General features: G+C 31.2%; 1 protein-coding gene across 2 annotated transcripts; it reads left to right on the top strand.

Moving 5' to 3' along the window:
- Positions 1-5,295: 5,295 nt before the first annotated feature.
- On the top strand, positions 5,296-12,502 carry LOC122592593 (abscisic acid 8'-hydroxylase 2-like). Of its 2 annotated transcripts, XM_043764862.1 has the most exons (8): positions 5,296-5,598; positions 6,267-6,588; positions 7,176-7,325; positions 8,133-8,378; positions 8,559-8,648; positions 9,129-9,314; positions 10,215-10,333; positions 12,144-12,502. In XM_043764862.1, exons 1-8 carry the CDS (start codon positions 5,369-5,371, stop codon positions 12,235-12,237), a joined length of 1,437 nt encoding a protein of 478 aa, XP_043620797.1. In that variant the 5' UTR covers positions 5,296-5,368; the 3' UTR covers positions 12,238-12,502. The 2 variants fall into 2 exon arrangements, with proteins under 2 accessions (XP_043620797.1, XP_043620798.1); XM_043764863.1 differs by lacking the exon at positions 8,559-8,648.
- The last annotated feature ends 542 nt before the right edge of the window (positions 12,503-13,044 follow it).

The raw sequence follows: 13,044 nt of genomic DNA, 5'->3' as shown, positions 1-13,044 counted from the left end.
TACTCTTTTAAATCAAATATCTTTATATCAAAATTAAATACCTACACCACTTGATGCATCTGTTGCCACTGCACCAACGGTCTCCGCCACCTTCACCATTCGTCGATGTCACCACATCACTATCACTGTCATCACAACTGCATTGCGCGGGTACCATACTTATACTTACCAATACATTTAGTTTTTAGACTCTTTTGAAAGACACCTAGGTTGTCCTTATCACTTAAATAGATATTCCAACCATAGTTATCGACCCTATATTTTTTGACTCGACTCAAAATCTGAAATTTTAACTCGTGACTCAAAACGTAACTTAAATCGTAAGAGTCATGATACTTGATAATATATAATTTTATAATTATATATAAATTTTTATTATAGAATTACAGTATTGTATTGATGTATTAAGCTAAAAATAAAATATTATAATTAAATCAAATTTAAAAGCTTATAAAAGAGTTGTATTTAAAAAAAGTAAAAAAAATTAAGACAAAAAAATTATTTTCCGTGACTCAAAACATGACTCGGACCGACTCGCGCAATAAAACACGAGTCATAATACGAGTCTGGAGCAAAACCGAGTCATCCACCGAGTCATCTTGTTTTCACTTTGTATTGACTCGACTTGTACAAGTTGACTCGTGACTCAAACATGTTTTATTACTATGATTCCAACACCCTCATTAGTGGTTTCTTGATATTTATCTTCTATTATGCTTACAACTAGTATTATATCCGACCATTAACCCGGAATACAAATTCTCATTAGATAAAGTGAGTTTTGTTAACTACAAAATCTACTAGAAAAAAAGTTGGAAGGGATATAGGCTCGAACCTAGCTAGGCTGGCAATTTCAACATGCCAATAACGATCACTAGGCCATATAAAAAACATGGTTAAATAATGCATAATTATTTTTAAGACGCGTAAAAACAGCAACAAGTTTAACATAAAACAAAACACAACGCTTCGCTGCAGAAGTATAATTTTGAGTAGTGTAATTAAAAACTGAAAATGTATTGGACTATATGGAAAATCAAGAGTTAAAAACAAAATTGAAAACACAGTAAAAGATTGGTGAACAAATTATAAAATACGAAAGATTAGAGGGTATAAATTAAAAACATGATAAAAGTTTGATGGTGAAACTACAAATATTAAAAGGTTGGTTGACATATTATAGAAGACTAAAGTTTGATGGTCAAAGTATAAAAGATTAAACTTTCACATCCTAAATGACCAAAGTTTGATGACCGAATTATAAAAGGCCAAAGTTAGTGACTAGAGTATAAGGCCAGTGCCAACGCGAGTCTTGGACCTCGGAGTGCAAACTCTTCCACTCATACCGTGTTGGCAGCGACTCGGCGTGCATCTCTTCCTTCTCGCTCTTCCTTGTAGGACCGAGTGAGGATGAGTTTTGGTGGGGCCCGGTTTCCAACGTTAACTAAAAAAAACATTTTTTGTAACTTTTTTAGTTTTTTAGTGAGTAAAGAAGAGGTATGGTTGATAGTGAGTAAAGAGGAAGTGATTTAGAAGAGAAAAACTGATGTAACAGTGAAGAAGAGGAGGACGATTATCAGGGTTGACAGTGACCTAAGATAGTAAAAGCTAGTTTCATGTTATTATTGAAACTAAAACTTGATGACACAAAGTATAAAAAACTAAAAGTGTTATATTTATTCAATTTTCTTAAGTTAGGTACTTAGATTATAGTATTTTCATATTCCGAATAAACTATTATTTTTACTCCATTTCGTTAAGTTAGGTTTTTGAGATTCAGTTGTCTAGCTAGAATCTAATATTACGAAAGTGTAGTCGACGATAACTAAGACTGTATATCTTACTACTATGAGTAATACTTTATTTTAACTGTGTTGAAATACTTTCATATACTACACCGGCCTTAACACTAAGGATTAAATTATATTATCAATATTTTATTTTTTGAAATATCTACATGAACACTTACATCAATTATTTTTACATCAATTATTTACACCATTCGACGCCGTCATCACCACCAACACTCTCCCCCATCATTACACTGTTACCGCCCCGACCACTGCCTTATTGTACGGGTGTCGTGGTAGTACGTATTATAATCAAACATCAATTTTGAAGTTTAATCACAAGATGAATATGAATAATATATCTACTTCTTATTATCGGAAACACTTGATGTCATGATCATGTGATAAACATGGTTAAGTACAATTAAAAAACATGTTTTTAATGACCTTAACTTGATAGAGTACATTTTTCTAAGCCTATAAAACATCGATTGTCAAATAGATGCAACAATTACAATTTCTGTGGTGTCATACATTTGTATCATTTATTGTTTCATTCCTTTCTCTTAAAGATTTTAATTCTAAACTAATAGAGTTTAGTCATGGGATGTTACATTTATTTGTGATAGGTTTCGTTATCCTAATTATAAAGTGGTATCAGAATAGTTTGGATGTGTTACAAACTTACAGTGAACAGTGACATTAATATTTTGCAGAATGGAACCGTGGAGTACCAAACACTGAGATATATATAAAGATCTTCCAAGTTTAGTAATGAGCATAACGACCCTATTCTTTTAATGGAGAGAAGAACCTATGATTAGCCTTTCGTAATCATTTTTGATATATCTACCATATAAGTAAAGGTCTTGAGTTTGATATTTAATAATGACAAGTTTTGAGATTTTTTTGTCTGAATACTTGTAACGGTTCGTAGTCAACATCTTGTTCTTTAGGTACGTGCAAGGTTTCACCATTATACGATTAAGTTTCACTGATATTATATCCCTAACTAAATGTCCAAGAAAAAAACTTTTGAAATATTTGCTTTATATAATATAAGAGAAACTAATTTTATATTAAACAAAAGAAAAACGTAACTTTTGCAAAGTAAAAACGATGTCCACGACTCCAACTTGTTTGATTTCATGACATAACAAGTTCATGAAGGATGTTAACAAAAAAGTTTTAAAGATTGTTCTTGAGATCAAAGTGTGTGATCCTTTGAGATGTAAGTAAAATGGCTTTCTCCATATGGAGATATGAGTTTTTTTTTTTTTTCTTTTTTTTTTAACAAACGAAATTTTCTTAAAGCTAGAGACTAAGTAAAATGGCTTTCTCCACCGTCACCTCTACCACCACTACTAACCACCCTCCTTCACCGCCATCCCGTCGTTCGAATGCGCGGGTATCCATCTAATGAGATGAAATCGTAACTTGATTCCTAAACATAACTAAGATATAACAGCCTAATGAGTTTTCTTTAATTACTCCATGTCTACTTAACAACATCCTCGAGGAGACTAGCTACCACATATGTACGAGTAAGGAGACATGCTCATTCACAAATGAATGCTCAAGTTTGAGTCTTAACGTAAGTATATACTCCGTATGTTTTAGATGACCATAGTTCATAGGTATTTAATTTTTACCTTTGATGGGTTTGAGTGAGTTTTCCTCTGAATCTCTAAATGATAGGGTTTACCATCGTCCATCGAAGTGTTTAATTTAAGAATCTATTATGCAAGAAGGTTCTCTAGAAAGACAGTAGTGTGACAATCGGCCGTGGGAAGAGTGACAATTGAGATAAATTTACTGTGATTAACTATAGCCAGTAGAATACTGATGTCACATTTTGTTTCCGTTGTGATCCTTATGACTTTAAAATGGCGCCTGATATCCCGACCACTTTTTTGGTAATTAAATCAGGCTATTTGCAGCAATTATCGCTGCAAATAGTGGTGTTTTTGTCCATATCCAACTATTTGCAGCGATTACTGACAGGGGCCCACTATTTTTTACCAGATTTGTCATTACAGACAAGGGGGCCGCACTATTTACAGCGACTATCGCTACAAATAGTATGTGTGGTCTAGATACAAAAAATGTGTGGTTGGGATATGAATCCCGTGCGCTTTAAAATTTTTATAACATGTCCCACATATTTAAGATAGATGGTACATTTTTTTTTCTTCTAGATCAACTCTAGATACTTTAAGATATACAAATTAATATGTATAAATTTGATTTTTTTTTTAAAGAGTGAATGTGTGTTGTTATACATGTAAGTAGGATGAAACTTTAATAACAAAAAGTCACATGTTTATTTTGTAAAATAAAAAAAAAATACTCGTAATTAAGAACCCTAACAGTAGTATTATAATTGGACACACATCGACTCACCTCGCATGAGTTATATGAAGATGATATAATATATGCCTCTATTCTAATTCTCACATGTTTTGAGTACCCCTAAGGATTGAAAGCACATCTTTAAAGTTCATATATAGGTCTAGACATCATTGATAATATGTATATTATATGAATTGTTTAATTATGTGTCAAGTGGGGATCGAAATTAAGCCCTTAAGATCACAAGCTAGTGTATTTCTTATCACTAGGTAAACTATTTGTTGCTTATTTTGTAATGTATATTAAAAAAAGTAATATGTTATTAGTTTTAATCCAACTTACATGTTTAACAACACATATTTACCTTTACCTTAGAATATATGTAAATAACTATAAATAACAGAACTTTAAAATTAATTGTCAATGCAAAGTTAGCGATTTAACAGATGTTTTTTCCTTGGAGGTAAAAACCAAAATTCAATCATCGGCTATAGGCTACTTTAATATTATTTGGAATAATTTAGTAACAAGACCGTCTATGAAAATTAATTTATGTGTTTAATACAAGCGTTAATAAAAGCCCTTTAACTATATGCAACAAATTATATATCATATAAACTATTTTCTAAAAATAATCATACATGTTATAACAATAAGCATAATAAAAACTATATATATTATCCATCTTAAACACAGATGTTGATGTTGAATGATATAGTAATACTAACAGGGTATCCGCACAAGGTAGTGGTGGTTGTGGTGGCGATGGTATGATGGTGGGGGCGGCTGTTGGGGGTGGAGACACGTCGAGTGATGTAGATAAATAATGTAAATGTAATTGATTTAAAAAGTTAATGTGGATATTTTAAAAGATAAAGGATTAGTAGTGTACTTTTATCATCAAAAGTATTTTAGACAATTTTCTCATATAAGTTTCAACAAGGATTTTTTTTATAATATATTAATTATATTTGTTTAAAAATATATTATAGCATAGAAGCATAGATATTTGCTATTAAAACTTAAAAGAATATAAAAATTGATCCTTTAATTTAATTTAATAGAGATTCCTACCCACCACATCCCCTCTCAACCTTCTTCTATATATAACCCGATTATTCCATATCTCAAAATCATAAAACTATACCTCCAAACGCTTTCTAGCAACTTCAAAGTCGACCTCCACAATTTATCACTAAATTTTTATCTTATTTTCCGGCACCACCATGCTTCCTTGGCCGATTATTCCACCGTCACCACCACTTCCTCTTGTTCCCTTAGTATCGTTTATTTTCGTGTTTGTGCTTGTATATAATCTAATAAGGAAGAGCCACCACCACTCATCGCCAAATAAACTCGGGTTACCGCCAGGTTCAATGGGGTGGCCTTACCTAGGTGAAACCCTCAAGCTCTTCACTGAAAATCCAAATTCCTTCTTCTCCAACCGAGAAAAAAGGTTCACTATTATTTTTTCACTTCACGTACTCGACCATTTCAAATATTAATTTCATTCTACATATATCGTATCTTAAAATAATATTCTTTTTTTAAAAGAGACAACTGTTTCATTAAATAACAACCGTCGAATAAAACCTATTTCACCATTCAAATTAGATCAGTTGATTTAACTGACCTTTGTTACATCTAACGTTAAGTAGACATCTAAAGAAAAACCAGATGTCAAATCGAACCGACGTGAACGCATCTGGCGATGATAGTCATTTATTCGTTGCTTTCGTCGGTAATCGGTTGGCATAGTATCAAGTTCAATTAATCATTGTCACTTGATAACTTTTTGACACATGTACTACTTTTAGAAACCAAAATCATTTAGTAACACGTTTCTGTCTACTTTCATGATATCGACTCCACCTTTGTGGAGTCTAATACATGATATTTATGTTTTGTAAATCTGGTTATATAAACCGTATGTATGAAATATTTATGTTCTGTAAATCTGGTAACATAAACCGTACATAATGCTATATTTTCCGCTACATTTTTATAACTAGTATATATTATATTAGATAAAAATGTTTGGCAAAATCTAAGGAAAGAAATAAATTACTCATAATAAAATCATTGCTTTAACATATTTTCTTTTGGCAAATTTGTTACAATTAGGTATGGGAAAATATTCAAGACACACATTTTGGGATGCCCTTGTGTCATGGTATCAAGTCCGGAACTAGCAAAGATTGTGTTAGTGACTCGATCACATATGTTCAAGCCTACATATCCTCCAAGCAAAGAAAAGATGATAGGCCCGGAAGCCGTCTTTTTTCACCAAGGGCCATACCATTCTCATCTCAAGAAAATTATCCAATCATCTTTTCTTCCATCAAAGATCAAAGGGTCCGTTTCCCATATCGAGGATATAGTTCTCGGGCTTCTTTCTACTTGGAAACATAATGACACCATCAACACCTTGCATGAGATGAAAAAGGTATGTATGTTGATTTGCTTATTTCCGAGTTGTGATACTCCAAGGGTATGTTTGGTTCAAATATATTAAAATAAATGTGATAGAAAGGAATTCGGAAGTTTTTCTTGTGCACCTAACATGACAATTAATGAATGTGATGTTTAATTCTTTTCAACCAAATTAATTTGAATTCGATGAACCAAATAGCCTTTAAATGTCTCTAACTATACTCCTATCACATCTTTATACTATATTTTGGATAGTCAATAGTTATTTTCGTGCCAATAAATGAGATTCACACGATAAGTTGGTTAAATTCCTAAGTCATATTGTTTGGTATGTAGCCTTAACTACTACACGTGTCAACAATCAAAAACAATACTATTAGTTAGTTCAACATGTGCATTCTATGTCTCCTAACTTGAATCTTGGAACAATATTTGCATATCTTTTCAACTTAAAACGTATAATTACATATTTTTCCAAATCATATTTTATCAGTATTTTATTTTGTAGAAAATAGGCAATTATTTTTTTTTCAAGCTAGTATGCAATTCTCCCTCAACTGTTTTGAAGAACTAATATAAGACATTACTTTTTGTATATAGTATGCTTTTGAAGTGGCAATGTTATCAGTTTTTGGGAACAAGTTAGAGGAGGACAGAGAAGGAATAAAAAGTTTGTATCAATGTCTAGAAAAAGGATACAACTCCATGCCTTTGAATCTTCCTGGCACTCCATTCTACAAAGCAATGAAGGTATCTTACTTTCTAAATATAGCATGTTATTTCTATATTTCCACAGTGCCCTTAACACTGAATCTGCCAGTGGTCCCTTTCAGTTTTTGAAGTATCAACATTTTTATCTTATACGGAGTAGTTTGTAGTTTATTCCATTTTATTCTATTTTATGTGTCTACTATTAAAAGGAGATAAATTTCAATACATCTCTATTATTAAAAACAAGGAAAATTTATTCAAATACATTTAGCCATTTAGGCGTAAAAATGTCATTTTATCAATTTATAAAGGAATGATAATTTGATCACTTCCTTTAAACTTTCCGTTAGTACTCAAATGTGAACCGTTAAAATGAGAGGAAAGAAATAACATCTTATAAAAAATGGTCCAACTTATCCAACATAGTTGGATTAATGGTAAATACTTCGGTCTCTGAAGACAGAAGTCATGAGTTTGATTTCCATCCCATGCAAATGTTGGATGACCTTTTCTATCATTTAGGTAGAAAACGGAAGCATCCACTCTACTTAGATAGAGATAAGGTCCTACATCGTACCATCCCTATACACAATTTTATATCTTGGGGCTCAAAACCCGTAGAAGGTGGTACTGAGCAGTTTATTTATTTATTTCTTTTATATTGATCCGACTTGTTTTGACATAAATACTAAATATAGATTACCTGTTTAGACTCATTACCGGACGAGCTCGATCGAGCTGCCCATTTTGCCACCAATACGTTACAAATTACGACACATTGGTTCATCATACTTATAATTCGAGTGCCTATATACTAATTAAGCCTTTTAATACCACAATTTGCAGGCAAGAAAGGCTCTAGATGACAAATTAAGGAGAATGATAGAGAAGAGAAAGGAGAGTGGGGAGAATGGTGAAGGATTATTAGGAGCATTTTTGTCAAATGAAGAAGGGAAAATGCAAATAACTGAATCACAAGTAGCAGATAACATCATAGGGGTAATATTTGCAGCCCATGATACAACTGCAAGTGTTCTAACATGGCTCCTCAAATATCTGCATGACCATCCATATTTCCTGGATGCTGTCAAAGTAATTAATCTTCTCTCTACCTCAATTCAATCCATAAATATATTTTGATCTTTATATATATTGATGTACGTAACTTTTAATAATAATTATGAAATGTATATAGTTAATACATGTTTTCAACTTAATTTTAATCATTCATAAATAATTAAATATATTAAGCAAAAATCTATACATGTTCAGAGAGAACAAGAAGAATTACGATGCAAAAGACTTGAAGATAATCGTAGGATTACGTGGGATGATACGAGACAAATGCCATTCACTACACGGGTATATATGTATATATAATCTTCTTATTTAATTTCAAATTATGTAACGCTAATTATATTCGTATAATATTGGTAACTAGCTAGGCATTCTAAAGGTCTTAGAAAATATTTGGGGTTCGAATTTTAATTAACAGGTAAACAATCTTCTAATAGATAGGGAAAAAGTCTAGGAAACAGCCACGTTTACAAATAAAAGTCTTGAGATAGGACATAGAAAATGTATACATCAGTACTCCATATAGTCAATGAAGTTGAAATACATGAATGTATCTTATCCTCACCAAAATCCATTCATTATTTCTAATTAACAACATTATTGATAATGATCGATATGCAATTCTAGTACGAATTGAAACTTCCCTATAAATTCAAGATCAACCGAACCTAGCTCCAACATATATACTTGATTAATTACTGTAAAATCGAGTTCAAGTTAAACATGATTAATTGTAAGTTAATTAATATATTTATTTATACATAGGTAATACAAGAGACGCTTAGAGCGGCGAGTATACTATCTTTTACATACAGAGAAGTAGTAGAAGACGTGGAAATGGAAGGCTATTTGATACCAAAAGGTTGGAAGGTCCTTCCCCTCTTCAGAAGCATCCATTACTCTTCTGACTTTTTCCCTCTTCCTCACAAATTCGACCCTTCAAGATTCGAGGTATAGTATCCATCTTTTTTCCTTCCTAGCTTTCTTTTTTATATGGAAAATGATAAATCCTCCTAACCAATCCTCTTAAAAATCCTCTAATATATCCACTTGTAAACACATGTAATCCACTAATTCTCTTTTCAAATATCACCTTTTGATTTTCCACATGTCACAATCTTATTAATTAGGAGGATTTGTAAGCTAATAACTTAGGAGGATTAATCATTACCTTTTTTATATATATATATACAATTTTTAATATAATTGATCGATCACATGTATATGTATACATTTATTCATTTTGAATGATTGCCTGAAAGATATGTACGTATCCCAAAATAGAAAGTTGGAATCTTTCAATATTATATCACACAACCAACTCCAAAAAAAATTTATAGTAAAATATATAGATCGTACATTTTTATCAATGGGGTTGATGGAATGTTGTTAATTAGGTATTTGACTTTGAAAAAATCTTTCTGGGTTCGAGATTCATTTAGAACATTTATGGGATAAATTAATAAAGGTTTTTTGAAATTTTTAAATTTAATACCAAACATTCATAAATGCGTGTAATTCGAGAGTAAAAGTAATAAAAATTTGTGTTTTAAAAAATATCGTACATCATATCTTTTAATAATAGAAATAAAAAAAGAGATCGATGTATAAACTAATCAAGTATAATATTTTGATCTGAAATCCCGCATTTTGAAATGATATCACGTGACTTATCGGTTTTGTAAGGTAGTAATAGGTGTTGATTTCATGTTACATGTGTCTCTCCCTTCTCTAAAGCACGTACGTACATTCGAATGAGGACATATGTTTCTCTTTTGGTGTCGGGTCTGAATCTGAATCTGAATCGTACGGCACTGACATATTCGAAATGGGTTATTGATATACATGTAGGTTGCGCCTCGACCAAGCACGTACATGCCATTCGGGAATGGGGCCCACTCGTGCCCCGGTAGTGAGTTCGCAAAGCTTGAGATGCTCATCCTCATCCATCACCTCACCACCACCCTTAGGTAAGTTTATCAACATCCCTTTATTCTATCGAGTCTGCAATTTTAATATTCATTCATTAATAGTTAGTCTTTATAGACATGTGTTATATATCCAATATATAAGGTTAACCCATTTTTTTAAATGTTTTTGTTACTTTTTTTTCCATTAGAAGTGTATTGTGTTGAATTTTTAAGATTTTTATTTTTCGACTTTAAATTTAAATATTTTTTCTTGTGTTTTATTATAGTTTACAAAAGTTATATCATTTGCTTGAGATTTAAATATATATTTATATTCGGTATAATTTTTACTAAGTATTATGCAAAAAAATTATATATATTTAAAATCAAAATTAAGAAACAAAAATTTTAAATATTCAAAATGTAACATTTTCAATATAATATATAGCTTCATTTAACTTTTATGTGTTAATTCAAATGAATATAAAAATATCAAATATGCTATTATGGTACACTATTTGTTCCCTTGTGAAATTTTGCTACTTCATTTTTACATCTAATTACACTTCAAAGTTCAAACGTAAAAACAAAAGATTTTTGATCGGTAAAACTTTTTTTCCTACTTAAACTTAAACCCAACTGAACTACACACTACCTATAATACCATTTCACTTTAGTTTCCCTTTCCTCATTACTTCATATTTCATTAATTTATACCCAATACCCACATACACACTATAAGAAAAATATCGATTAGTCATCATTTTGCTTAATGACAACTAAAATTTGGTCACTAAACAAAATTAGTGGCAAAAAAAATAATTTATTTTTTTGTCTCTAAACAAAATTAGTGACGGACCTTTAGTGACGAAAAGTGATCACTCCCAATTTGGTCACTAATTTATCATAATGACCAAATTTTCGTAACGAACAATCAAAATTTTGAGTGATCACTTTTCGTCACTAAAGTTACATAACTAATTTTATTTAGAGACAAAAAAATGTTATTTTTTGGCCACTAATTTTGTTTAGTGACCACTTTTCTTAATGATAACTAAATAAGATTATTAGTGACCAAGTATTAGTTATCATTAAGCAAAATGGTCACTAATCGACATTTTTATTGTAGTGACATAAAATTAATGAATAAAAAAAACTGAAAGAGACCCCACAAACCACCCTTTCTTCATTTTTTTGAAAAGCAAAAAGGTATCGGTTTTTTCCAGACCGACGAGAGGATGCCTATGATGTCCAAAAAAATTTTTAGAAAAGGAACGAGGTATCGGGGTTTTTTAGACCGACGAAAGGATGACTATGATGTCGGATTTTTTTTTCTTCATAAAACCGAAGATGTCATGACATAGATTGTATGATGTGGCATATTCATGTACTGTAGCACGCACGTCACCTGCTTCTAAAGCGCAAACGTGATTCCATTTTGACCTATTCCTAAATCATCATTATTCCACTAGGTCCCTAACTCGCCTGCAATATAAAGAAAACAAAATAAGGTAGTCCATACATATATATGACATGAAAAACGATATATAAATTTAAAGTATATGCTTAAAAACAAGTTTAATAAAAATCATAAAACATATTACGCAGTAACCTGTTTGTATTTATTATAGATGACAAAAATATGTTGTGAGTTTATCACTGCCCTTTTTAAAACCTTGAATACGACTTGCACGTATTCAAAACTATGTGTGTAAGTCGTATTTCATTTGTGAAATTGATACATATAACTGGTTTGGTTCTTTTGTTACATAGACGTACAAATGCGTATTAAGTGTACTTGATGATATTAATTATATATATGTTATACATATTTCGGAATGTAAATAACTCTTTCCTTTTGTAAATGTAGATGGGAAGTGATTGGAGAAGATGGAATACAATATGGCCCGTTTCCTATACCCCGAGATGGTTTACCCATTAAAGTTTATCCTGTAAAGAAATAAAGAAATCTAACATTTGATATGATGAAAGTATTGTTTTCAGGGGTCAAAATTGAAGTCTTACCCTGTTAACTTACACTTGTTTATTTATGATGCACATATCGATCTCTTGTAAAAAAATGTAATTACCAAAAAAAAAAAGGAAATAGGCAGAGACAATTAATGTTTGGAGTCTATGTGATCATATTGTAGGGTCCAATTAATGTTAATGTCACTTGCAATTTAATGAAAAGAAACAAAATAAAATTCCATAAACTTACTCAAGAAACATGTGTGTCCTTGTTTTTTGGTTTCAATGTCTTGCAATATATATATTCTTTCATGATCAAATTTGAGTGGCCTTGTATGCATATACTATGTCATTTGTGCAACTTTTATGCATTGATTACTTTAAATCTGCTGCATTAGTATCATAAATATCATGTTAATTATACACCTCTTGCAATTTTTTCGTTTAGCCTTTCACCGTCTGATTTACAAAGTCCGAGTCCATAGTCAACCAAACTCAAACTCTAAAGATAATTAAGATACAAACTCAACAATTTTATAAGCGAGAATGAAGATCATTTCAAATAGAGAAAATGTCACATATGATCCATGTGGTTTGTTATATTCGCATTTTGCTCCTTGTGATTTTTCTTCGTTGCAACTGGTCCCTGTCTTTTTCGTCTTCGTCGCCAGAAACCCTTGACACTAACTATTGTTAAATTTGGCCGTTGAAACCTTTCATGTTCGAATCACGCAAGTGTATAATCGTCTTTGTGATAACCAGGGGGACTATATGTGATAAAAATCTTTAATAATTAAGAA

Source organism: Erigeron canadensis, chromosome 3 (genome assembly GCF_010389155.1).
Source record: "Erigeron canadensis isolate Cc75 chromosome 3, C_canadensis_v1, whole genome shotgun sequence".
Classification (NCBI taxonomy): domain Eukaryota; kingdom Viridiplantae; phylum Streptophyta; class Magnoliopsida; order Asterales; family Asteraceae; genus Erigeron; species Erigeron canadensis.
Note: the sequence above shows the minus strand (reverse complement) of the source record. Positions and strands in the feature narration are given on the sequence as shown.